Below are 27,757 nucleotides of genomic sequence, written 5' to 3' on the forward strand. Positions count from 1 at the left end.
GTGAACACGTCCCATGCCACCCTCTGCTTTCCTATCCATGCTGTCTGGTTGCAGAAAAGTGCCATTTTGGAGGTAGCAATTTAGCAGCAAATATCCATCATCTACAGTTTCAAGAAGCATTTCAAGAGATCAGGCAGGGTCTACCAGATGAAAAGCCCTGAGCCCAGCTCCCTCTCTCTCTCAGTTTCCCCGCTGTCACTTCAGTCTCATAACAACACACCCACATCCAGTTTCAAGACCATGCTTAATTTCTTTTGATGATTCCAATGCAATGTAGGTCATGTGGTAGCAAGGAGGAAGGGTCTCAGAAACCTCTGAAATAATGGTAAAATTAAAAATGAAAAGAGATTTCACATATTCCTGAGATGCTGGTTCTTTGAGTACAACCAACAGGAAAATACCACATCGATATGTTGTTTCCTAGAAAACCCTTAAGCTGATGTCAAGGATTGATGCTTTTTCTAAATATACATATTCAGCAGAAAAGATATCCCTCTTTCTTTCTCCAGGCTCCAAACTGGCTGAACAACTGTTGCTCCAGTCTTTTCCAGACATGGAGCAGACATCAATCCTTGAATGCCTCACACTCTAAAATAACATCTTGGAAGGTCTTAATGGCTAAAAACATTTGTATAAGGATTTTTATGCTATGAGATAACATGAGAAAATGAAGGACCAATGCATTTTTGATGTTTGCAGACTTGTTGCCTTTTTATAATTCATGAGCACTCAGCTCATTGAGTGGAAAAGGACTTCACAGAGACAGAAGAGGTTAGTGATATTTGGAAGAAAAAATTAAGAGTTAGCACTTGTTTGCCTGTGAAAGAAGACAAAACTCTTGTTAAATTCATTTGTTAAAACTTCTGTTATGTGTATCAGATTTTTGCTAGGAGATGAAGTGCTGGACTAGGGTCCTTCCTTGATCCTGGAGATTAATGATTAAATTCTTATCCTGCATGGATTTACACAGTACCTTTGCCAAGTTAGCCTCAGTGCCCCAGTTTCCTCTCCTGAAAATGGACAAAGCCGACTGAGATCCATGCATACAGCCACAGGTGGTGTGATCATATGAGACCTGTTTCCTTCAGACTCACAAGACGAAAGCACACCCTTATTCCCAACAGTGATCTGCCTTTTCTCCACTATCAACCAACCCACCAATTTACTGTGACCCAATTTCTGGAATAAGGAAGAGCAGGGGGATTGTGACATTCCCCCACTGCAACACAGTTCATGGGACAATGTTTGCCAAATCTGGCTCCTCTGGCCACAGTCTGCAGCTTCTAAAATAAACCACTAAATCACAAGGTTGCCTTTATTAGCTTCCCCCAGAGGGGGGACAGAACTCCAGATGGTCCCAAAGAAATTAAGACTTCAAGTGTGTGTACGTGTGCTCCTAAAACTCTTTGTGAACGCCAAAGAGTCTCCCGAAGTCTGTTGGCAGGGCTCTTGGCAAAGGGCTCGCACAGGCAGCTACATAATCTCCCTCCCCATGAAATGGGATATATGGCCTCAGGAGAAAAGGATGTCTTAAGTAAGAAATCACCCACCCTGTCATTTTTTGCAAGGTGACAGTTCAAAACAGAGCTTCCTCCAAAATCTGGGAGGCTTGACTTGATGTCTACTGCATTTGCACAAGTGACAGAGCACAGCAACGGCCAAGCCTTGTCTTTAACAAGATGAAATTCAAAAAGAAAACAGGAAAGGGAATAAACACGTTTAAAAATTAACATGTAGACAGCATTTGAATGGCTAAGTGTTACCACTTTCAACCTTAAATAACTGTAAGAGATGTTAAACATTTAAAGAAAGAAACAGAAAGAAAGAAAGAGGGGGGAAAAAAAAGATACATATCGGCTGAGAAAGTTTTCAGAAATGCAAAATATCCTGCAAAGTAGGCCAGTGACTAAATACAGACTAAATCTTGTAGCATGCTTCTTTCTAGAGCCCAAAATACATCTGGCATGCTCAGACACGCTTAGCCATGCCCCTCATCACCTAATCTAACCCAAAAGCCTGTGGCATTTCATGTTACTGGGATGAAAAAGAAACTGGAAAAAACGCTGTACAGTAGGGAATGGCAGATCTTCTGCTCCCTGTGTGACAGCTGGAAGCCACTAGCCTGTTTCTCTTCTGCTCTCATTTATATTTCATCAACACGCCTCTATGCATACCAAATGCAACTCAACCTGACCTACTAGACACTAGGAAATCCTCCCCTTTACCTTCAGGATTGATACCACCTCTCCGCCAAGGCCTCTGCAGCTGGGTGCACTACACTACTGCAGCAGACTCTGGGTTGAAAAGTTCATTTTCCTATTTATGCTTTGGATAACTCTCCCTGAACTCAGCCTGCACTGCAGTGGCCATGCTGCAAACTCACCCTTGGGCATCAGCAGGGCAGAAGAGCTGTGTTAGCACTGGGGAGCTACAGGACCTGAAGCTGAAGCATGCATCTGATGGCTGCTAGAGCGAAGGGAAATACATGGAGATGAAATTTCAAGTTGTGAGAAGCTAATTCTGCATGAAGGCGAGACTTTTAGCTAATACAGGCTTCTTATGATCTGTAATTAGAGTATCATACTTAGGAGATCTAAGTAGAAGCTTTTAACTGTTTAAGTGGACTTAGAAACTTACAGAACTTGCACCTCAGTGAGAAAAATCTGAGTTTTGGAAATGCTAAGCACGTCCCTCTGCCTCGCTGGCAGATGATCCAGACACCCCCCTTGGATTTTATTTTGTTGCTAGCTAAACATCTTGTTATAACTCTGTCAACACAAAGTGCTATTTCCTCCCTAAGGGGAAGATGAAACCAAAACCTAGGTAAGTAAGCACCTTAATTCATGAAGAAGTGAATCCTCAGAAAAAGGTTGGGATCTCCTGGTAACCACAAGATCACTTTAGGACATATATATGGATACAGTTACTGAGACAGTTCTTCTGGAAACTATTCACAGTACACTTCTAAGCCTAGACAAGTTTTTAGTGGAAAAAAACCCAAAAAACAACGCACTTTGAAAAACAAAGATGTCAGGTTTTGCAAGTTTTTTGCCAAACAAATTGTTGCTAAAGAGAACACAGAAACATCTAACAACACGGATGAACCGTTAAATAAAAGCTCCGGACAAAGTTCAAAGTCTAGGGAAACAATCAGAGTGCATTACCCACCAGCAATCCAACTGTGTGACATAAATTAGGAAACAGAGACCCCATAAATGTCCCTTAATCTTTTTCTCACACATAATTAGGGAAGAACCTACTGCACTTGTGAAGCATTAAAAAGTACATAAATCATCCCACATGCAGCCCATATCATATCTAAATCACGCTGTATGCAGCTCTTCTGCTCTCAGAAGCTGCCCCACTCTGCAGCTGAAAACTTTCTCCTACCCTGGACAGGACCTCCACCAGGTCCCGGGATTAACTGTTTTGTTTTTGCCCAAGTATAAGTAAAAATCGAAAGACAGCAGCTAGCGTAGCATTTCTCAAGATAACTCTTACAACTGCTCCACTTTGCATTATGACAAGACAGACCAGGGAGGATGATTTCTTTTCCCCTGCAGTGTTGAAAACATCAAACATTTCATAATAAACAGTGGCACTGAATTTGCACTGACAGGCAGGTTCACTTCTAGTTGCCTGTGGCTGAAAAGTCTGTCTAAAATGCTTACCAGACAGCAGCTTCTAGGAGGTTATTCCATACCTTTCTCATTTCTGTATTTTGTTCTTTATATAAAACCAATTTGTCAGGCTTCCCACCTACGTATATAAACTCATACCAGATCTGGCATTCCAGTCTATTGGTACTAAACACAGCACTGCATAGAAACCAAGCCTGATATATAGCCAAAACTACTAAAGCTGTTCACATCAATAGTCCTTATCGTTTCCAGTTCATGCTCGGGCCACAAGACTCACAAATTATCTACCTTAAATTACTAATACTACACTCATGATATGAAAAGTGGTATTAATTCAAGTGGTTCCAGACTAAGAACATCCCTATATGGCTTTAAACTACATGCACAGGACTTGTCACAAGGCCAAGCACGAGGCAAGTTTACTGCTCCAGCACACAAAAAAGCACCTTTAGCTTAGTTAAAACAAAACAACAACAACAAAAAAATCAATTACCGCATCTGCAGAGGCAGTTTTTGTATCAATCAGTTCCTATTTTAACACATTCACAACGTGTTTAAGCATACTTGATGCTGCTACTCGATATAGAAACAGGACTGAAGGTGAGAGCTTTCCAAGGACTCCCACCCAGTTTAACACTGCAGCGAGTGACTGTCACCACCAGCTCCCAAAACTTCTAGAGGATGCTTCCTTTTCTTAGTCCCTATCAACCTCTCTTCCAACCACTGAAAGGTCAAAAATGCATATAAAATATTTAGCATGAGATTCTGTTGCTAAAAACACAGACAGCAGTCATATTTAAACAGCAATTCTACAAACAAGTGAGACAGGTAAAGTATCAACAAGTCCTTGTGCATTTGCTGATAAGTATCTTTTTTCTTTAACTAAAGAACAACTTGATCCTTCAGTGACTGAACAAAAGCCTTTCTAACAAACAAGTGTTTTTTATGCTTCATCACTACAGATTTTTAAGATCCATTCAGAGAAAACAAGTGTTCATGGTTATGGAAAACACGTTTTATAAAAGAAAACCATGCAGAGAGATCTTTAAAACTCACCCAGTGTTTAAAAGCTGTTTCAAAAGAAAAAGGCGCAAAGTTCCTGAGCAACTTGCCCTCCTGACTGTAAATACAGGCTGAAGACTAAAATAGACATTCTATCATTCAGCACAGTCACATCTGAACATGCAAACTTCCAGAGGGTAGAAAGAGGGCTGTAACTTACACCAGGCAGTCCCAGGATAAAATTCACTCTGGCACAGGAGAGCACACAAGACAACACCGAGAAGCATCAATGCGAGTCCACAGTCTTATTCAGTAGGTGAAAATCTGCCTCCTCTTAAGCAAAGAATTCTGCTGGGGGTGGGCACTGATAAAACACAACACTGCGTCACGACTGCACTATGAGACAAACCAATCCAATGAAGCTCATATTAAAAGCAACAAAACGTTCCCTTTCCCCCACCACCACCCCCCCCCCGCCCCAAGCATAGGCATAGACAAGAAAGGAAATCTCATTTTTGATTGCCAGCTGGGCATTTTGGTGCGATCAGGTAATTTCTGAGGAGCCCCAGGTCTTCTGTTTGCAAGCACGCTTAAATGCAGGCTTAATTCAAGTGCATGTGACGGTAGGGTACGCACATCCAATTCGGGAAAGATGTTGCATGCTTGTTACTTTATCCATGTCAGTAGAGGTCTCACAGGCTACACAGACTGCAGAAAGTTAGAGATGTGCACGAGTTTTGACTGGATCAATGCCTAAGCAAGCAACTTCGCTTTCAACAGTTCAACCTACATTACCCAATCCAAATTCCTTCAACCACTTTCCTTTAAGTGGGAAACATTTTTGCATGTATGTCAAGGCAAAAATAATGTTTGCTTAAAAGCACCCAGCTTAGCTTTATATAAAATATTTGCTTCAATGCTACATAATGCAATTAAGCCATTTTATTCTACAAAAAGGAATGTAAATCAAAACTGCATTGTCACAGCTTTAAAAATCTGATAGATGCAAATTTATTTGGACATGATTCTGGTTTATAAATAAATGATGTTTTAAATTTAACTGTTAAGTTTTACTCCATTCTGACTCACTCAAAGACATGGAATCATATTTCTACATAATAAACTTAAATCAGTAAATGTTCTGTGTCCTGTGCATTTGAGAAAACCAAATCATCGATTTAGATTTGTAAACACAGACTTGGAGACATAATTCTTACCTCATCTATTTTTTCAAGTTTGAATAAAGGGTATTTCTTAACAAAGAGGCAAAAAATTTCTAAATTGGTTAAATTCAGCTGCAGATGATATTCAAGGATAATTTGGTAAACCTGAAAAGTGGTTTACATTTCTTAAGAAAACTCACATGGATTAGTAAGCCTACATCATCTTCTAAGGATTAGGGCAAAACTCCAGCTAGAAATCTGCAATGCAGAAATGACACTAAAAATCCCCAATAAAAAAAAGAATTCTAAGTATCACGCCACGATTCTTTGTAAGAAATGCTGACTCTTTTATTTAAGGTCAATACCCAACTACTATTAAGCCTGCAATATAGCTGCTAACTTTGTGAAAAGCTACATCTCCTAAGTCTGGTTGCAAAGTCTCTCCTTTTACTTCTGTAACAGCTGGCAAATAGGCTTCCTAGTTTTAACAAAGTGAAAGAGGTTGATACTTTCAAACAGGCTTTCCCTCATTGACAAAAGCAACATTTTTTAACAAGAACATTAATCTTTTCCTTCAGCTCTGAACATATCTTAAAAGAGTTTTGTTTTCTTTTAAACAAGTAGTATCAATCAATTTAAGTGAGAGCGGTCATAATTGTAAACATGAGGTCAGCCTGTATTTATAGGTCTGGATTCCAAGGTTTTAAGGAGGTGAATAAACAAACACAGAAACTTTCTTGAAGCACTTATTTAACTTTATAAAGTAAAAAAAAAAAAAAAAAAAGAACACAAAATATTATTTCATGTTCTCTTCAGAGATGATGTGTTGGTGATGTCTACCTTGGAAAAGCTCAAATCCACACGGTCCAAGTAAACGCTAAACCCACCCTAGTTCTCCTTAAAGGACCGTTCACCCAGCCTAGAGTAACCACCACCAGCGCGCAAATGCAGGTAACAAGACCGTCAAAAGGACATTACCTACATTATTTTCAAAAGCCAGAAGTTGCCAGCCTGACCTGTGGGAATCATCTCAGACCTGGGAGAAGACCACATGGAACCATTTGAGTGCCGCTTCCCACGAGCCAGCCTGACCACAACGGTGGTTTCTTGTTGACCTAAGCTTCAGAGCTCGGTCTACACACAAGGCAAAGGATATAATAAACAGCACAGAGAAAAGGAAATACCTTCAAAGTTTTTGTTCTGCTAAATCAGCACTGTAGACCTCAGGCATGGGAAAATCCAAGCCAAGACTGGTTGACCATTAGAAAGAGTTACAATTTGGGATACCACTAAAGAGGCAGGCAAAGGAAAATTTATATGACCACAAAATAAATTATGAGGATCGGCTTTTGGCAATGGCAGCATCAGTTTGGTTCCCATCAAATCAAGTATCTGCAGAAATGATGAATATTCTATATTACATTCTCCATCAGGTAGCATTTTTTTTTTAATTGCAATTTATTCTGGTAAATCCACAACTGACAGATCCCGATTCGTTTCAACAAACCCACGCTAGGCAGATTTATATTCTGGTTTAAATAATGTGAAAGGACATGCCAATTTAAATAATTAATTTGAAACTCTCTTTGTTTTGCATTTCTGCGTCAGCTATTTTCTGAAAGATGCCCAGATTCTCATTTACCAGTGACCACTAAAACACAATTTGCAACTTTATGTAACTTTTATCTCAAATGTAACTGGCCTTTTTGCCATTCAGATGGGAAGGCTATATATTTCAGCAATTGTACTTATTTTAAAATACATACATTTTGAGTACAAAATAATGGGGATGTTTATAATTTTCTAACATAAAAGCCTGTAAGAATTGGAACCTGAATACCCGTAAACTGCATTTGGTCAGAAACAGAAATACAATAAAAACATCCGAAAGCTGCAGGATGTTGTTCCAGTTACATTGTGCCAACTTAAACAAGGTTACAGAGCAGCAAAGGGAGCTTTCAGGCTTTCACATACCTGCTGGTACTCAAAAACCGGGAGTCATAAGCAGCTGGAACTGGGGACTATCTGTATCTCTTTCCAGTATTTCTGTCCCTGACCCTGCCTGGGAACCCTTATTTTCCCCTCAATCTACAAAGAAAGAAAATAAAAGTCACGAAGAGGAATGAAAACAGGTGGCAGATGACTGCACAGGTATCACATCGTATCTCAAGGAAATCCAGCTCTTGGAATACCCTTCGTTCTCATTTTGAAGGCCCCCGTGACCATCTACACCATGGGGGACTTGAAGCAGAACACCACACTGATCATTACCTGGAAATCAGCCCTGAGGTCCTCAAGGCTAATGGAGATTTAACACAGCTCTGTGGAACACAGCACCATTTCTGGCTGCTTTGGTAACTCCACTGTGCCTAACAAATACCAACAAAATTCTAAATTAGACACACAGTTCAAGCTGGAAAGAGCTGGCTCCAACCAACAAAAGCACATCTGCTTTTGCATATTGGGCAGCAAGCTCCAGCACATTCTGTCATCCGTCAGGATAATCTCCAAATTGAAAGAGATGCATCCATGTTTTGCTGCAAGAAAAACCATCTCAGGGACTCTCTGGAAAGTCTAACGTGGTAGACATAAAAATTAAGTCATTTGGCATTCAGGGACAGAGCGACTCCTCTGCTCTGAGGAAGAAAACCATTTGGATGGGGTTTTGTGATGGTTCTGAACCCTGTCACATTGTCACCCAAACTTCCTCTTCCAGCAAGACCTCAGGCTCTCAAAAAGGACATCCCACGCCTGCTAAGAGAATTGCACTCCCGACGGTCAAGGTGAACCAGCTGTGCTTGCATAGGCATGCAGGGAGGGCTGCCATGTTACACAGCGTGATTCTTCTTGAGATCACACTTGTCCATTGAGCAAGTGAGCCCTGGGAAAAGGAAAAGGAGGAACCCGCAACTGGAATTGCCAGAGGCCAAGGCGGGAGCAGAGGATGACACAGGCTCCAGGTGCTGGGTGGCCTGGGAGAGCCAGGCTGGCTCCGACCCCTGCCACAGCGCAAGCCCACGCTGAGCCAGGAGGAGTTCAAAGGCAGCAAACCCATTCGGAAGGAGCAGGGCTTCGGCCACCGCTGATTCAAGCACTGCCCCAGTTAATGCCGGGAACCGGACTCATACTGCCCATGACTCTGGCTGATTCTCCAGAGACCGAGCGTACTACATCCATACTAAGCCACAGGAAAGGGGTGAACTGCTGCTCTGAGACTCCCTGAGCTTCATCCATCAGTTCCCCTCCCCAGCCCCATATCCGAAGAAAGCAACCAGCACGGGCAAAGTATTTCTAAAAGCCCTGGCTACTGCTGACAAATCCAGAAGCGTTATCCTGAACTACTAACGGACCTATACTGACTTTACACAGAACATAAAAACTGCCCATGAAACACTCCCGTGGCAATCCAAAAATATGCGTTTTGCAAATTCAGAGGCTTATGCAAAGATCCCCTTGGTAAAAAGCCAGAGTGCGGTTGCCAAAAGTCAACAATGCAAATTTCTCAGATAAAGGAAACCTGACGCCTCCAGCGCCGGATTGCTTGCCGTTTCCATTTTGGTTTGGGTTTCAGAGAATAACCACTGTGGAGTCTTTTCCTGTTGCACCAGAAGAGATGGCTGGGGCTCTCCTGAGTCCAGCAACCCTCTCTCTTCAAAGGAAGCTGGAGTGAGCAAGCAACTATCAACACACCAAACCACACTGGCTGGCTCTCAGTGACAATCTCCAAAATCAGTGCGGCCAGCAGGACAGAGGACCAAGCACTGCCGAAATGAGCTAGCTGAATGCCAAAAGGAGGAAAGGACCAGGAGTATAACCAAAGAGAGGAGGGATGACGACACTCTGAGTTGCTGACCAGGGTTGTGGGAGTAAGTGGTAGATGAGACCAATACATCGTGGCCATGGAAATTCTGCTTATTTTTCCACAAACACTGCAGTAATAAAGATATAAAGGTGGACACAGCAATGAAAGCTGTGACCCTGGCTTCATTTCACAGGAATAGGAGCCAAATATTATACCAGGAGGCTGATGACCATGCCTAATAGTGTCTGGACACCACGTGAAGAAGGGCACCTGACAACTAATAAACCCGTTTTCCCCGCAAAGTCTAATAGCTGTTGATCTCTGTTCTTCAGAATCCATGTAATGGTCCACACCCATCTCCTGTAGCCTTTGCTGCTACAGACGTGAGCAGTGTGATGGTCAAACTAAAACATTTGAGTTCCACCAACAAGGCAGAGTTAATGTGCCAGGTGCTGCACCATAGGTTGACGATGCTGCCGGAGCAAACAGATGGTCAACAGACTTGTCACATCAGCTAGGAATTAAATCATCACCAACGCAACACGCCACAGAATGTCGCATAGTTGGGTACTTGGCTCAGCAAACACCTCCAAGAGGACTTACTAAGGGCATGCAGTTCTGTGAAGCAGGTCAAGAAAAGCTAAGCTTTATCCTCTGCAAAGGAAAATGTTGCTTTCCAATGCTTCTCCCGTGCGAGAATTAGCACTGAAAATCATAGGAAAAGTAGACCTACAAACCAGCTCAATGTAGCGGCTTGGCCAGGGATCTTGTTCTCAAGAACTCTCTCCCTCAGATGAGTTACTGCTCATGCAGCAACAGCTGTGTTTCATCTGGGCTTTTCCTGGGAGCAAACCCTGGTAACCTTAGCATTTGTCCTTCAGCAGTCCAGCGCCTGCGTCCAGGTGAAGCACAAAGCATCTTCCTAAAGGTATGAGCAGGATAACGGGACACACATCACCCCCAGTGAACTGATGAGTGTATTGATCTGCAGCAAGAGCTCAAACAGCTAGAATTTCTTTGCTTGCTGACAGAGGCTATAAAGGGAACAGAAACTCATTAAGGTAACGGAAGATATTTGAGTACATGGCACCAGCAAACAGCATCAGTAGCTAGCATGCCTCATTCTCTGAAAACTGCGTTTATAGCTTAGCTGTTTTAATGAGAGTGATGCATTACAGCGCCGCAATGGCTGCCCAGAGGAAGAAAGATAGCATGGATGCTGCTGAGAGGTCAGGAATTCCACAAGGAATCCTCCCTCTTCCCTGCCTTTCTGGAGAAGGGTGAGAACCAGAGCTAGCCATGCCAGGATCCTGTTACGTCCATGATGGCTTGAACAGGGACTTCTCTAGACCTATGCATTTCCCTTGCAGAAAGTGACCTAACCAACAATGGGAATGGCACAGCACTGACACAGCCATCTCAACTCCATACAAGCACAGAGAGGAGTCACACCACTCCAAAAGCAGGGTGCAAATTCCCAGACAGCTGAAGTATCAGGATTAAAAAAAAAAAAAAAAGGCAAAAAAGGAGGAAAAAGAAAAAAAAATACTGATGTCTACAGCAGCCAGGTATGACAACCACCGCACCATGTGTAAAGAGTCCTCTGGAGTATGGAAGCATGTGTGAAGCACTTTTCTTGTAAGATCCGGAAGGGACCACAGTCTACCTTTGTCATACTGATGAAGAAAAATCACTCAGTTATGCGTAAAACAAATGAGCAAGTGGATCATCATGTAAAGAACACTGAATACTCAGGAAAAAAGTAAAAAAGTATGTAAAATATTTTTTCTTTTAAAGAAGTAAACAAGGTATCTATAATTCCTAAACAACTGGTTGTTTCTGGTCACCAAGACTTCCAGAAGTCATAGAAGTAATTTCCTCTTCCATCACTTCTACACACAAATTAAAAAGGTAACATTAATTATGCCATTTTTTCAACTGCCCATCAGTTCCTCAGCCTTGAATTAACCAGACATTAAATTAAATCAAATTAACAAAATGACTATGAAGACAACAGTTGCTCTGAAACAGTGGAACACAGTACTCCCAAAATGGTCTCAATGTTTCAATCAACACTGTCTCTAAGCATTTAACCAATTATCTCCTGCATTTTGATTCTGTATTCTTTAAACCTTCAGTAGACAGGAACACCTTTGAATTACTTCATTTAACACAAATTACTAAACAGATTACAATAAGATTGGGCTGTATTACAAGGTTGTTTCTTTCAGATCTGAAGTACTAGAGTTTAAAAAAAACAAACCACAATCCTTTCCAGATTTAAAATTTTCTCAACCAAGCAAAAAAGTATTTTCCATTCTCCAAAGTAATCCAGAATGTAGATCATACTGTTCACTAATGTACATTCAATCTGGGATACACTAGTGTCACTAAACTAATGTGAAATTCAGGTATCCTTCTGTATCTACTTTAAAACACATTCATCAGTTACTGACAAATATATTTAAAATATGAAAAAATTACATACGGACCCACTGGCTACCATACTAATCCTGGGTTTTATTTTGCCTAGGATTTTCTACAGTTTATTCAGAAAACATAAAGTAATTGCATAAACTCAGAGGCACAGTTCTCCATCGAGAAAGTCTTCCACAAGAACATGCCAAAAACCCACACCAAGAGTGCCTCACGGGTCAATCTAAAGAAAGCAAATACCATGTAAGGAGTAATGCTGGAAGAAACACTAGGTGAACATAGAGGCAGCAGAGGTAATGCAAAGAAAACAGAAATGTGCAATTTACTTGTTCCAGTCAACAACAGTAACTAAAGTTTATTGAATTCAGTTTCAGCAGCTAAAAATCCATGAAAACATTTTTATACGATACAGACAATACTATCCCATATGCAAATTTCTATCAAAGCAATAATATAAGCTAGGATTTTCTCACAGTCATTGTGATTTACTTATCAATTAGTACAATAAAACCTATTTTGAAATATAAATATTACTAAGTGCAAATAGTTTTTGTATCCAATTGTAATTTAGCTGTTCAGTTATATGGAAAAATCTAAGTAAAGAGACTGAAAAAAAATAGCTGTTAGCTACAAAAATAGCTGGACACATTTTCAGCCACTGTCTCTCAACTGTTCCCTTTATATCCACTGTAAAACTATTTCCAACACACTAATCACATCTGTTCAGAAGAAACTAAAATTATATGATTTCAAACTACATTCATTAGAAAAACAGTTCTTTAACAACTGCTTTTACTCTTCCATCTAATTATATACTCTTAAAGGCCAAATATTCAGTCAGTATGCAAAAATAACCATAGCCTTTTATTAAGGATAAAAGACCAGATAAGAGTTCATAACAAAAATAAAGATTCTCTTTGCCTCTACCAGCAATGCTGTCCAATATAGGAAATTACATTTAATTTTAAAATTATAAATACATATATGTCAAAGTCTTAGTACCTACATATCAAAGACTTACTACAATTAAGTCTGTTCACAGCATCTTAAGTTGCTGGACTGCATAGCTAGCATATCCTTGGAGATATGTCACGTAACAGCCAAGATTATCAAAAAACTACCCTTCTAAAAAGCTCTCCCCTAACCCAATACTAAGTAATCTGCACTTAAAACCCCACAGTCCTGCCAAGAAATCTTACCTATCTGGAATATTTTTGCGACCAACAGTCAAGTAAAAAAGATTGAGCTGATTAATATTTGATTCTGACATCTAAGGACAGCGTAAGAACAATACATTACAAGGTTACTTAAATTAGAGGACTAGCGCTGTCTTTTTTTCTTTTGCCTATGCACCTGTCGCACTTTTGATGCAAAGGCTGTTTATAAAATGCAAGCAAACCCCCTGATTTCCTCAACGGGTCATGGTCTGATTTTCTCCATATTCAATGTACGTTTCTACAAAAGAACAAAATTGATTTCAAGTACAAAACAGCAGCTATCTAATCCACAAATAAAACTACAGCAACGTTCTGCTCTTCCTAAAACAAGCCTGAAGCCATGATTATATTAAAGACACAGATGTGAGGGGATTTTTCAACTTCCAAACAGATATGCAAACAAAGTATTACAATCAAGGGGTGCAGGTAAATGAATAAGCAAGCAAACTACGTGATGTTTGTGCAGCGTCCTCTCAAATCCTGCAATCCCTTCTAGAAAGTCTGGGTCTACATCTCCCTCTTCTTTACTCATGTTCTTCTCACATGGCTTGGTCTCAGAAACTTTCCATGCCTGTAACGGAAACTTGAGCCAACTTCTTAAATGTATGATTTCTTCATCTCCACTCATCATCCACTTCTGTTTCTGAGAAGCTCCTCATCATGACACCTGTATCTCAAGAAGCAAAACAGGAAACATCACAGGGATGAAGCAAGGAAAGATGAATAATAATATGCCTCTGTGTCTTTAATAAAATCCCAACTTTCATTCAAGTTCCTTTTAGGAAATAAGAGTTCCTTTCACAAAAGAAAAGTTTTGCCAAACTAGGTATGTAAACAGTGTGTGCCAAAATTCCAGTAACTAATGAAGTCTCCCAACTTGCACCTCCATTCCTGACATGACAAGCTGCAGAAATCCCATACCAGCCAGCCTTACATACTGTGGAAAACATCATCAGGTGCCAAGCTTGCAGAAGTAGTCTGCAGCAGCCAGCTTAACTGAAAGAAGTCACTGACCCATCTACTAACTTATCTGCTACCAAAAACAATGCACGTTATCTTTACCCAGGACCCATCTGTCCAAGTAAGTAGAGCTCCAGTCCACAACTGAGACCAAAAGCTAAGATGTAAGCCTCTCCTCTGTTTTCCCCATTCATTGCTCCTTAATCTACACAACTTCCACAGTAAGTTTGCATTTTTACACATTTATCGGGTACTGGAGGAGACACTTCCCCTGCATTACAGCAGTTTAACTACAAGGTGACAAAGGCCTAAGGTATTTTCAATGTGTCTTTGTCCCCAGAATCATATCATAAAGTTTGGCATTTGGGTGGAGGTGACTTGCCTATTTGTTTTTGCCATCCAAAACTTGGGATCAAGCGGGCCCAAAGCCAACAGCAACACTGTTCGGAGTCTAACAACACAGTGGCAGAGAGATGACTCATCCGCAAAATGGAGACACAGCCATCTTGCATCCAAACAAGCAGCCCAAACCATTTTTGTCTCATGATTTTGCTGGAATGCTGAACAAGGGCGTGCAGGAGAAATGATTTCTGCAGCCTCCTCAGCCATGAAGCCTTCAAGACAGATAAGCAGGCACCAAACCCATTCTACCAGCCAGCTCTCAGTAAGACAGAAGGATGAAAGCAATTTTATCTCTCCCTTTTAGGGTTAAGGTCATCTTTAAAAAAGCATTAGCACCAAAATCTCTTCCTAGCAGAGGCAGAGCAGATCCTACCTCTTATCAAATACTATCTCAAATTCTCGGAATTCCACCTCCCATCTGAAATATCCTCCTTTCTTCTGCAAAAGCACTCCACAGCAGCATGCTCCACACACAGGGTACACTTCACTCAGAAAGACAGCATAGTCCTTCGCCAACTCCTCCCAGCAAAACGACAGGTCACTTTGTGTCTTATGCTAGCAACAAAAGACAGCTGTAGGGACAGAGTCCCATCTGAGCACAAAAAGCCTTGGCTTTGGTTCTCGCACACTGCAGCAGAGAAGATAACTAAGCCTTGGACAGTCAAAGCAAGAAACCCTCGTGACAGTGCTCTGGGTATTGCAGAAACAATAGCTGTTAAGTAACCGGACATTTACTTGCTGTGCAGGGATTATATGTCAAAGAAAAACACATATTCCCTCTACCCTGAACTCTTGAAGAAGTCCTTACCCTGTGAAGTGCTTAGGAGGCAAACAGTCCTAAAAGCCAGTGCCTCAGCAATCATACCTGCTATTGAGAAACGTGCTACTGCCTACTCCGGAAAGGCAACTCAGATTTCAGGAGCTTACAGAGCACAAAAGCAGATGCAGCCACACATGTCCCATAGCAGAACATCCAGAACATGTCCAGATACCATCCAATTCTTTTATACCACAGTGATCCTTAACCTTTTATCATGACAACCACTGTCTACAAGAAACAGAAACCACAATTTCACTGTTCCATAATCATCAAAACTCCATATTCTCCCTGAGCACCAGAAATTAACTGCAGACAAGTAGCTCAATTTATTATTGACATCCTCACTCATTAATCAGGTGTCTACACTCAGCATATACACTATACGGAGTACAAGACATGCAGGCTGCTCACTGTTGCAGGCAGAAAGAGAGCTGCAAAGAAAGATTAATAATTGTCAAAAAGATCTGACGCTGGCTGTCACCTGAAACAACCGAGGAATTTTCAATTTTCTTTTGAAGAGACAATTTACTGGTAGGCTGGTACTTCTAACTTTGATCTTCATAACGGCCAACACCAGCAGAAGAATTTTGTAGCTCAATAACAAAGCACTGAAACCTTCCAGACTGTTAACTCAATTACAGTATTCTGGCAAGGAAGCCTTCCCCTTATACCTTGGGGAAAGTCTTAAGATTAAACAGTGCGTGTTTTAAAGGCACACGTGCCTCGATTATTTGGTGTAACTGTTCATGCACCTCACTGCTTTGAGAGTGTTCCATGGCAACTTGCTTGGAAAAATGATACTTTTCCTTGTTTCCCAAGGAAACAATAGTTACATAACCACACCAACTGTCCCATGCACAGAAACATAAATTATAAGGCAAATGTCAAGCTAATCTGATGGAAATGGATAGAGATTTCACAAGTGCTCAATTCCTACAACAGGTTTGCAGAATAAATAACTGAGAAGCCCCGAGCAATGTGCCTCATTCACAAACATCAGGGAGACATCATGTTGTGATGAAATATACTTAAGAACTACAGGTCAGCGATAGGCTGCTCAGGCACTGTGTTGGGAAAATCAGGGACACTCACAGTACTGCTGTGTAATGGAAAGAAAGAAGGGAAGATGTTTAAGATACCACAGTGCCACCAAAACTGAGTAAGCTGCAGGAAACTCTCATCTTCATTAGTTCAGCTGCTCACAGAGCTACTTTTTAACCTACACAGTAATACAGCGATGCCTTATACACCCATCCGTCTTTACGTGGGCTGCTACTGACGTGTTAGCAGGCACTTCTCAGGATTCATTAAAGGCACTTTGTCAACAGCTGTCCTCTTCTGCCAATGAGAAACTGGAGAAGCAGACATACACTGCAGTACAGGTAGCCTCAGAAAACCCTACAAAAAGTATAAATGCTTCTGAAACACTTTCCACGAGATCCTACCCAGGCAAGGTAAGCTAAGCAATGCCACAACAGGTCAGATCGCTGGTCCATCTGTTTGAGAATCCTGCCTCCTGTGATTGGGACCAGAGTCTTCAGAAGGCAGAACAGCTGGGGTAGTGAACAATGATGTAATTCACCCAAAGGGGAAATTCCTTCCTGACCTCATCAATTAGCATGAAGGTTTGTATGTTTAATTTATTTGTAATCCTATTTACTGCAACTCTGGACATTGCCATTATATATATATGTGAATGTCTAGGTCTGCTTTGAATTCAACTAAACTTTTGGCCTCGGTAATATCATGTGGTATAATTATGCCAGGTTTCCAATGTACTGATTTTCAATTTCATTTCAACGTCCTTTTTCTTGCACTATGGGAACTAGCACTGCTATTAAACCACCTCTCTTCCCCTTCCGAGGGCTCCAGCACTGCTTTCACAGTAAGCTCCCATGCCATATTGTGCCCTGTTACAGAGTGGGAACACAATCTGAGGGTCTTTAAGGCAACAACCTAGCAACATCTATCAGTTATCCAGCAACATTTCTATACACTAAACTTCTGGAATCTGCTGGAAGCTGGCAGCTCCACCAGAATTACAGTAGGCCTCTCTACCATATCTTGCAAGCTCATTTTTCAGGTGTTTTCCACTCCAGAGCTGCTACCCTTACAAGCAAACTGTTTTGCCCAGTGTTGTGTTCTTTGAACCCCCTTGAGATGCTGATGAATTTAGTTATAAAAGAACAGACAAGAAGCATACCATGCTGGGCTTTTCAAAGTCACACAGGAACCTCTCCCTCTGAGCAAAGAATTCCCCTTCCATCTCCACGTCTGAATAAAGAACAACAGTGTCCAACCAAGCAAAACCAATCTCATTTTGCTCATGGCTGACGTTCCTGTGGGCCTCAGGTTCCTCTGTGAAGTAACTTTAGCCTGTGTTGTTACTCATGGATGAGTTCATGACATCTTCATCATGACTATTATACCAAGTACTTATTAAAGCTTCAGTGTGATTAGTCACCGCTGTTCCTGCTCACACAACGCTTGCAAGAGGCACCAAGGTATATAGCCACACCTTCATACAACAAATGTTGGGGGGGGAGATGTATGCAAGCAGCAGACAAAGAAAGGAGACTCCTAAAGCAAACTTGAGGTTCTGGATCCTCTTGTCTCCCCAAAACATAGTCCTGTTTACAGTAACTATTTGGGCTTCATTTTCTTATCCCAGCCTCTGGAGCTAAAACTTTGGACCCCAGGCCACAGAACCTTAATCCTAAAGTTTTTAGGAGAGAAAAAGTACGTCTGACTGATCTCTTATGGTAAAGTGGCCCCCCAGGGAGATGACAGAGCTTTTACAGCATCTGTGAGAAACACCACATAGCCATCACTGTTTTATTGCAACTGTTTTGATTACAGGCTTGGAACTGGTACATTATGGCAAGAGGACACTTCTTTGCCTCAACCAAAAACAAAATTACACGATATCATCCCTCTTTAGAAAGATCTTCAGGCAAGCAACCGGTCAAGAGAAAACTCCTGTCACAGCCTATGGTCCATAAACAAATGGATCAAAATAGCACTAGCAGACATGGTAATAGGTACTGCTTTGCCAACTATTAGCTCATTAAGTAATACAACCACATGCAATTTTTTTCTATATTTGAGCATCACATACTGATTAGTCAATAAAATCACAGGTCTCATAATGGCAGTTAATTTGTCCCATTGCATACTTCTCAACGACCAACCCCCAAGCCATTTAATAGTTATGCAGCAGTCTTAGAAACTCTGTGCCAGATGATCTTAATACTTTCTAAGAGGCCATAAACACTTTCCTGTTCTTCTGTCTCACATGTGTAAAGACAACATACTGAACCGAGTACTTCTACTATGCTCTTAGGCAACCCTCAAATTGTGGTCCAAGCCACAAGTTTCAGAGCACTGCCGTAACAGCATCTCCAGGACCTCTGATCAGCCATCAAGTGGTTTGCCTTTGGCATTTCAGAATTTGCTGAGGTCGAAAGAGAAGACAGTAATGATATAGAACAATTCTCCCATCAGCAGCGGTAAAAGAAATCTCGGAGGCCTTGAGTGCAATGCTTGCTCTGCTTTTGGGTCATTACTGAAGATGAAGTCAAAAAGATGGGATATTTTCTGTTTTGTCACACACAAACCCGGAATTTGGGTAAGGAAATCTTTTAATGGACTCAACAAAGGTATTTTTGGCTGCTAGAATTCTCAGTCTGTTGTGCTAAAAATAGCCTTAAATAAATGTACAAGCAGTACATACTTTGCCTAAGAAAAAATCCTCTGGCCACTTACAGATCATGTGAACTTAGTTAAGTTGAGCTGAGAACATCAATTATTCCAACCCTTATCTGACTGTAGATTTGGACCTATTTAGCAATGGCAATGCCACATATCACGCAAGATGAACCACAGCTCTTTACAAAAGTGAGGGAAAGTTCCTGCAAACAACAGTTGCTGCCATTCAACAAGATGGTCATGAAGAAAAGAGGTAAGATTGAAAGAGTCTGCACCTCTGCCTCTACCCTTCTGAACTTCCCTCTGCAAAGAAAAAGCAAGACTTCCTCATCTGTCAGTCTACCCTTCCTTCCATATTACAGCATAAAGAATTTGGACGCCTTCAACTATCACTCCCTAATGTCCACCAACCAAAGCTATAGAAGATGGTATTATTACCCACCCCTCCCCAATCAGTAAAAGGGTTCCCTAAGTTCTGTTCTTTTTTTACAACCAGTGTCACAGAAGTTGGTTCTAATATTGCTCATCAGAGCGTACACCATGATGGGAGCCACGACAAAACTGAGTTGTTCAAACATACAGAGTACTCTGTGCTGGGTAAAGTTCACAGCAGCTGTTCGAGTCCCAGAAAGACATCTGAGAGAAGCACCATAAATAACGAGATCACATGGAGTCTCCCATTGCACAACCAACATACATCTTCCCTGCTCAGGAATTTATGCTTCACACCCTATACTGTCAGTCAAGAGCATATTAGAAACTATGTTTTCAGGATGATCCAGAGGATACTTTGGAAAGTAATACAGCCCTCCTGCTGGCCAAGATTTTTCACCATACTCATTCTATTCCATTACAAAAAAGACAAATGCTTCTATAATCTGAAAATTTGTATTCTATAAACTGAAGGGGATTACTCCTTTGCAGACTCACAATATAAGTTTTTATTTGGATATGCAAATGTAAGTATTTTCTCAGACTCCAGTTTCAGCAAATCCTTAATGTGAGCAGCCCCTTATTAGGATTCTTAATTAATTAGACTGTTAAATTAAAATTAAACCCAGTTCTCCTAAAATATCTCATTCTTAGGCCTCTGCAAGGGGAGAACCACTTTTCAAAGCACTGCCTAGCTGTAATTGAGAAAGAAGATATACGGCTATTTTATAAAAAAAAAAAAAAAAAATCTTTTTCTGAAGTTTTGCCACAAATTGCCTTCAAGGGCTTGGTTCAGAAATTCCAAGTTCAGTTTATTGTTTTTCTCATTGAGAACTAACTCCTTTTAGCAATTCTGTTAACCTTGGAGTTTGAAGTTATTTTTTTTAAAGTAACGCCCAGAGTTTAGCTATTCCATAAAAAGATCAGGAATTATTTTTATTAAAGTAACACCCAAAGCTTAGACATTCCTTGCAAAAATCAGGCAAAGCACCTTCATTCTTAAAAAGGTTCCTAGCCTTTTCCTTGTAAACACAGATTTCACAGAGACAAGTAAGCGCTGAGTTTTATTGGCCTTTTTTAATCAGAGATTTGAAAAAAAGTATTATTAAGGCAAGATTCCTCTTGCCTAAAAAAATCCTGAGCCTTATGCTCTTAACACGACGGGTTTTTTTCCTCCTCCCTTCTTGCCTTCTATTAAAGAAGAAGCAGCACCAATTTCCACTCACCAACATCAGATTTCTCACGAGACATTTGCACTGGCTTTGGGGTGTTCTACAAGTGGTCAGTATCTCTGGTCATATCAGTATCTGCCCCTTAGCCAGCAGGGAGTCCTGCCGATCCAGGCGACACCAATTTTAGATGGAGCTTGTTAGACTACAAGAAACTTTTTCTTAGCCCTTAACTCTTATTCCACAACAGAAACACAGCTGCAAAGTAAAGGATCTTACCTCCATTCTCAGAGGCCTGAGGCACTGAAACCTTCTGCTCTTCTGCGGCAGCCCTGTCTCAAGGACAGGATCAAGTGCTGCCTTTTTGTTTGAGTGACTATGTTAATAAATCAGGTGACATCAGCTAGGCTCCTTACCATGACTAAAACATGGTTTAATTGTTTGGAGGGGAAAGGGAATGCCTTTTGATCACTACTTCCGATTTGGAGTGTGAGCAACCATGCCTGAAGACTCCACTTTGTCAGCAAGCCTCCTCCAAATGCTATTGCTCTTTAGGCATCACAGGCCAAAGACATCACAGAGTTAATAACACGGTGCTTCCTCACCGTCGAAGAAGGCACGTAGCAACAATTTTCAATCTCTTTAATGTAGAAATTAGGGCTGGGGCAAAATCTTTTCAATTCCTTGGAAAAAGAGGTTAGGTTGCAACATACCCACCTTTCTCTCTGTAGCGTGTATAATTTCAGCTTGCTCAATAGCAGCGGCACTCCTGAGTTCAGGAGAACTTTAAAAGGAGCAATTATGCTCACGGAAGTAAGCTAACGTGAATAAACTACCAGGCAACAAGGAGACATTCCAGAGCCCTGTGCTGTCACCAGGCTTTTAGCCAATTTGCTTAAACATATATGCAAAATGTAAATTACAGAAAGATTCATCATAGGTTAGGATATTCTCAATGAATAATTTTGCACTGCACTGAAGAAGCTTCCCTGCAAACTGCCCTCAGACGAAGGCACTGGGATCTTCTCCCCGCTTTCAGCGCTTCTACTGGTGTCAGCAGTAGAAGTGTACTGCAAAGGCTTCCCCTGTGGGTCTTCTTGATGGATCAGGCAGTTTTGGAAGGGAAGTTTGACAGAAAGTTTAGCAGCACCTGAGCATCACACTCCTGAAATTCGTAACTCTTATGGCTATAAAGACACCACAGCAGCTGCTACAGGCTATGTTCTCATCTGTACTCAGCTGGCACATGCCAATTCGTACTATCCAGGCATGTAACACCTGACTGAAACTCAAAATCTTCATGGCACAGGGGAAGATATTTCCACTACAAGGCCCCCAGAGTTTACATCATCTTCAGCTTTAAACAGTCACACTCATAGCTTACAAATATTTAAGACCCTCTTGAGCCTTGCCACGGAATTCATAAAGCTCTGCCCAAAAAGCTTTGATCTTCTGTGCAGCGCTGAGTATAAAACCTAGCCAGCCACATATTAGTTATGAGGAGAGAGATGACTTTTCCACGATTTAACAGAAGATTATTGTTTTCACATAAGATTAGAGAGCCATGGTTGTAACTCCACCTGAAGACTGCATTTACAAAGATCTGACTGTTGAGCAGCTCCCACGGACACAACAGAGCAGTCAGACTCTAAAAGACATCCAACTTACAGTTGAGAGGAACTTCTTAATGCTTTTTTTGTGGCACCTTATAGATGCAAAGTTTTAACTGCTTTGAAAGCTTCCCCTCACATGCTTTGTGTGATCAGACACCGCTAATTCTACATATCATAATAGCTTTTTAAACAGTATTGAGTAAACCAGAGAGATTTGCCTCTGTACAGCATTCTCAAAAATAAATGCAACTAAAGATAACTTTGGCACAATTCTTTTAAAGGTCATAAACAAGCTTTCTCCATCCAAGACATCTAATAATTCATCATGAACAAAGTTCCATGAGAGTTTGAGAATCCATTCCCGTGCACGCCTACAAGACCAACTACAACAAACGGACACAAAAAAACCCCAAACACCTATCGTCTCTGCCTTTGCTTTTAGGAATCAACTGTTTTACTACCAATTAAAGAAAGCACTTTTTCCCTATATGCAATATCATGAATTAATAGGTAAAAATCACTGCAGAAATCTGAGGTAAAATTAAAATAGCTGACTGCACCTTCCATCCCATCCCAAAGCATACTTGTACTGCAAAACTGAAATATAAAAACCCTAACAAAACATGGCATAGTTTTGCTGGGACAGAACTTCAATAGCTGCACTTGAGTCAGGAAAGCAAACCACCACCTGCCCTTCGCTCGTGGCTCATGCAGCACTCTTCTAACACCCTAGCAAATCAAAAAGGTACAGGCCCTGGAAAATCTTTTGCTTTTGCTGTTTCTCATCAAAAATGCTTTATCTCAACAAGTAAGTTTGTAAGATACTTGTGCCACTACCTCAGGTCCACGAATACAAGCGGAGTTGCAAGCCACTCGAGATTTCTAAGCGCTTCATGGTGCTTCTAGCTCAGCTGAGAGGGAAATTGTAAAATTATTAGCTACAGACAGAACGACGTCTGGCTTTAGTAAACTGAAAAGATGGGGTTCATTCTGACATGCTGCTTTATTGACACGTGTGGAGCCGCAGCGGATGGCTGTGGAGGACAGCAGCCCCGGCGGGCGTCACAGAGGATGCGCCATTAGAAAGGCTTCGCCCCCGCGCTGCCCGCGCCCCGTGCCCGCTCGGGGGGCAGGGCTGGCGGGAAGGGCGGCCGCGTCTCGGCACAGCCAGGGGCGCCGCGCCGGGACAGCGCTGCGGCGGCCGCGGGGCGCAGGCGGGCAGAGGACGCAGAGAGCCCTCCCGCGGGGGACGGCGGGGACAGCCCGCCCGGCCCGGCCCGGCAGCGCGCAGCCTGCCCACGGGCCTCCAGCGGGGCCGCAGCCGGCCCCGGCCCCGGCCCCGCCCCCGCCCGCGCTTTCTCCTCAGGCGGCCCCTTCCCGCCTCACAACGGCCCCCGCGCGCCGCCCCCCTCCCCTCAGCGCGGACGGGGCGAGGGGAGCGGCGAGAACGGGGCGCCCCCGCGCGCGTGCCCCACCACGGTCCCACTCACCGCCCGGCGGCTGTCCCACGGCCTCCGAGCAGCAACGGCGGCGGCGGCGGCAGCAGCAGCAACCGGCGCGGCCCGGAGGCGGAAGCGGCGGCAGGAAGTGAGGTCGGCGCGGGGCAGGAAGGGCGCCGCTTCCGCGGAGCGGATAGGGCTGGGCGGGCAGCGGCGCCCCGGGGGCTCGGTCGGAGGCGGGTCTCTGGCCCGCCTAGGTACCGCTAAGTAACGGGGAGACGCCGCGGAGCCCGGAAGACCTCGGGGGAGGCAGTGGCCCGGCGCTCCCGCGCGCTCCGAGGGCTCCCTGCTCCCCGTCGCAGCGGGGGAGTGGCGCTGCCTCCCACCAGCCCTCGGCCCCGCCGCGTTGCCCTTCTCCTCTGTTACACGCGGGGAGCCGCCGGCAGGGGCCACCGGCTTCACCCGAACAAGCCCCTTTTCACGGGGGAAACCTGCTGAGCCGCCTTCTGCCGTGGTCCGTGCGGCCCCGGTCATGTTTTACTGTCCCTGCAGACGCTAAGGTACAGGTAATTTCAATCTAATAAACCAGATTTGGTGAACAAAGCCACATCTGCTCTTATCTGAATAGAACTGCAGTGCTATTTACTCCAAGATTTAATGTATTTTAGCACAGAATTAGAAAAAAATCCCTCTTTGTGGCCACACGCTCCCAGCTCTCCGTGCTGTTTGTTGGCATTCTGTTGACCATTCCGCCCCCTCAAAGTCGTGTAACGTTAGGAATTACAGCATGATACATCTTCGAGTAGTTTTCATGATCAGGTGCTTTTATTAAGAAATTTCTGCAGTATTCTTTGAATTCACTGATTTTGTGATTTACCTAGAAAGAAAAAAGTAACCGGTGTGTGATGTCTCTTCTGGATAAGCCATCACCTTAGACAAGTTTTTATAGGCAATCCCACTCTTTAAAGCAATCTGACTAACCTAACCACCTTTGAACATTATAGAGTACTGGCCTTAAGCGTCTTCTAGACCCGCAGTTCACCGCGTACTTCTTCGTTTCTCCAGGAAAGGTTCACAGTATTGCATACACAACCCCCATATAAACAGAGAGCAGAACCTTTCTGCACTACTGCCAGCCACAAGCCAAGCTCTCAAAGGTGTTCACCTTCACTAGGCAGTAAGGCCACAGTATCTTCATTCACATTTACCGAACGCATTCCACAAATTCAACAATGCGTGATCAAGGAACAAAAGGGTTTCCGAGCAGATAGGTACTGCCTTGGCTTTCTCCAGGGTGCTGTTACCAGAGAAGGTAGGAGCTTATTTCCAAGGTGCTAGCTGAGAAAGAAATAATTTAAAACTGCGCTTCTCTACCCTCAGAGGTTTCTCTGAGCACGTCTGTGCTGTGTTGGGTACTTTCACGCTGAATGTTTCAGCAGGCACTCTGTTTACTTCACGGGGCTCAGAGAAAAGCTACTGAGAACAAAGTTTTTAGGAGAGATCTCTTCCTTTTCCCCTTGCCTTCAGCTATGTATCGATTAAGAGGCGTTGAAAATAGCTCCACACTGGCTGTTATCATCAGCACTGGAAACATATCCTGAGTTCCTACAACTGTGGGCTTCATTCCACTGAGAGCTGTACACTTTCAGTCTGTTTTGGTGGCTGCTGCTGCTGTTCATACTTCCTTGCTGAAAAAAAGAAACACCGATCAACACTGAGTATACTGTTTATTATATATATGTGTGTGCATGTATACACGTATACATATAACAATGAAGAAACAGACTTAAGGTTACAGAATGTAATTTCACCACTTAGCCACACAAGGGGAAGTTTCAGTCACTGCATGGAACTAGCCCTGGAGCGTACAGCCTTGGAAAGGCTGAACAGCAGGGTCATAGCAAAATGTCATTAAGTTAATGGCAGAGAACTATTATTCCATTTGGGTCCTTTCATTTAAAAAAAAAAATCAAAGACTATGGCTTCAGAAGTATTATTAGAGATGACCTGAACGACTCAGTCACACAACTGATCTCCACATCACTCATCTCCTCCACAACAAGCCACAAGCTAACAACTACACTGACTTCAAAATTAATCTGGTTAGCAAGGCAAAGGAAGATCAAAGAGTTGTATGTGGTGGAACAAACACCGACAATGTATGCCAGCAGGCATTCCTTGGTAGGCAGCACATACATTTTTGTTCCTACAGAATGCAGTGGCCTGGTTTGAGAACATTTATATTTAAAAGGTTTCATCTCATTAAGTATTTCTTCTAGGCCTGCATGTACGGCAGCTGTGAAGCAAGTGCAGGTGTTTCTCTGAACTGGACCTCTGGAGTATCAGAGGCATGGAGATCCTGACCTTCAACATTAAGATAGGAGTGTTAACAGTTGTTGCCAAAGTAAAATTCTCATTTATTCTCAATTTATGAAGTTGAATTACTGGTGATTCCCCAGGCCTCTCAACTTTTACAAATCCATCCATATTTGGACAATATTCAGACATTCCCATGTATTTTTAACTTCAACACTGGATTCGTTTTGACAGCTCTAAGAGAATCACGCGGCTGTTCCCTCACTCCGCACCTCCTCACGCCTCAATCCTGCGACCCACGTTCCTGCAGAACGCCTGCTCCCTACACGGTGCTGCAGGACAGAGGCTCTGCCCTAGTGTCCCCACCGCACGAGAACGGGCAGGGCTCGAGGCCACCCCTGCAGGAACCGTCCTCGGTAACCCGCAGGCCCAGCGAGCCCCCTCGTTTCCCGACTCACCGATGGAGTACATCTCCAGCTGCTGCCGCAGGCGGATCTTCTTCATACTGTCGTAGAAGTTCGGCTCGGGCGGCGTCTCGGCGGCTGGGGGCAGAGTGAAGATGCGCATGATCCTCCTCTTGTTCCTGCGAGGGGGCAAGGCGGTGAGAGGCCTGGCCCGGCACGGCCCGGCACGGCTACACGTGGGGCCGGCGCGGCCGCTTCCCGGCGGGAGCCCTCGCCCCGCCCCCCGCGGCCTCCCCCCCAACCCCGCGGCCTCCCCTCACCGCCGCGCGTAGACGAGGAGGGCGAGGCTGGCCAGCACCACCAGCAGGTAGACGTTGGTGGCCTCGTTCCACGCCTCATGCACCGAGTAGTCGATAGCGCTGCTGTCGCCCAGCGCCGCCGAGCCGCCGCCGCCCATCCCCCCGGCCGCCGCCGCCGCCGCCATGGGGGAGAACGGCCGTTAGGGGCGGCCCCGTGGCGGCGGGAAGTGACGTCAGGCGGGCCGTCGGGGCCGGGGTGAGGTGCCGCGCCTCGGCCTCCCTGCCGCCGGCACGGGGAGGCCCGGGGGGGGCGGTGAGTGGCCTCGGGCTGCAGCCCCCCTGCCCTGCCCGCAATCTGTACCCCCTCTAGCTACGAGTCGCTGCGGGAGAGGACATAAGCGGGTGGCGACACGGGCACGGGGGGTGGCACAGCCTTCCAGCGCCAGAGGGGACGTCGGCGGGTGGGCAGGGGGGGTGAATGCAGCAGCTCGGAAAGCCTGGCAGCCGCGGGGTCAAAAGCACCTTCGCCCGCCTGGGCTGGTGCTGGCTCTGCGGCCGTGGAATCGTGGGATGTAGCTTAGCAGCACGTGGTGTTGAGAGGAAAAGAGGTTCAGATGGTTACAAGCCTTCACTTTCCACACAGGGACTAAATTTGACAGTTCAGGTTGTCAAAATAGAAACAGCACTTCTTGAAAAAATACTGCCTTTTTTTTTTTTTTTTCCCCTAATGTGCCATAATGGGAGTTGCTGGATATTAGATGCTGGAGCAACATAGCTTGCACCTATGCTCCATATGCTCCTGAGGCCAAAAAGCACAAATCTAGGATCATACTTTGGCAGAAAAGGTGGAGCAGAGCAAGTGTTTCAGTTTAGAAACTTGAAAAGTCTGAACTGCTAAATGACATGCAGATTAACTAGACAGCAGGTTTTCTAA

At 43.5% G+C, this 27,757-nt stretch overlaps 2 protein-coding genes across 7 annotated transcripts in view; both read right to left on the reverse strand.

Moving 5' to 3' along the window:
* Positions 1-23,972, reverse strand: part of SLC20A2 (solute carrier family 20 member 2) — a 59,051-nt gene extending 35,079 nt beyond the window's left edge. For 3 of the 6 annotated variants that reach the window (XR_008820237.1, XM_056328913.1, XM_056328899.1), the window contains exons 1-3: positions 23,856-23,962; positions 23,203-23,276; positions 4,864-5,007 (exon numbers count right to left, since the gene is read on the reverse strand). The gene's annotated coding sequence lies outside the window, so the exon portion shown is untranslated. Of the gene's footprint in view, positions 1-4,863; positions 5,008-23,202; positions 23,277-23,855 lie in introns of all 6 variants that reach the window. The other 3 variants (XM_056328873.1, XM_056328889.1, XM_056328882.1) reach the window with 3 other exon arrangements.
* A 635-nt stretch (positions 23,973-24,607) lies between these two features.
* SMIM19 (small integral membrane protein 19) lies at positions 24,608-27,055 on the reverse strand. Its single transcript, XM_056328926.1, has 3 exons — positions 26,845-27,055; positions 26,579-26,703; positions 24,608-25,492 (listed from the first exon to the last, which is right to left on the reverse strand). Exons 1-3 carry the CDS (start codon positions 27,006-27,008, stop codon positions 25,425-25,427), a joined length of 357 nt encoding a protein of 118 aa, XP_056184901.1. The 5' UTR covers positions 27,009-27,055; the 3' UTR covers positions 24,608-25,424.
* Positions 27,056-27,757: the final 702 nt, after the last annotated feature.

Source organism: Falco biarmicus, chromosome 1 (assembly GCF_023638135.1).
Source record: "Falco biarmicus isolate bFalBia1 chromosome 1, bFalBia1.pri, whole genome shotgun sequence".
In the NCBI taxonomy this organism is placed as follows: Eukaryota; Metazoa; Chordata; class Aves; order Falconiformes; family Falconidae; genus Falco; species Falco biarmicus.

Bases quoted from the DNA above. Each gene is read 5' to 3' on its own strand.
- SMIM19 (XM_056328926.1), bottom strand. From the start codon at position 27,008: ATGGCGGCGGCGGCGGCGGCCGGGGGGATGGGCGGCGGCGGCTCGGCG. The intron at 26,704-26,844 runs GTGAGGGGAGGC...GCCCCCTCGCAG, and splicing joins CTCCTCGTCTACGCGCGGCG to GAACAAGAGGAGGATCATGC. The intron at 25,493-26,578 runs GTGAGTCGGGAA...TCTTTTTTTCAG, and splicing joins GCTGGAGATGTACTCCATCG to CAAGGAAGTATGAACAGCAG.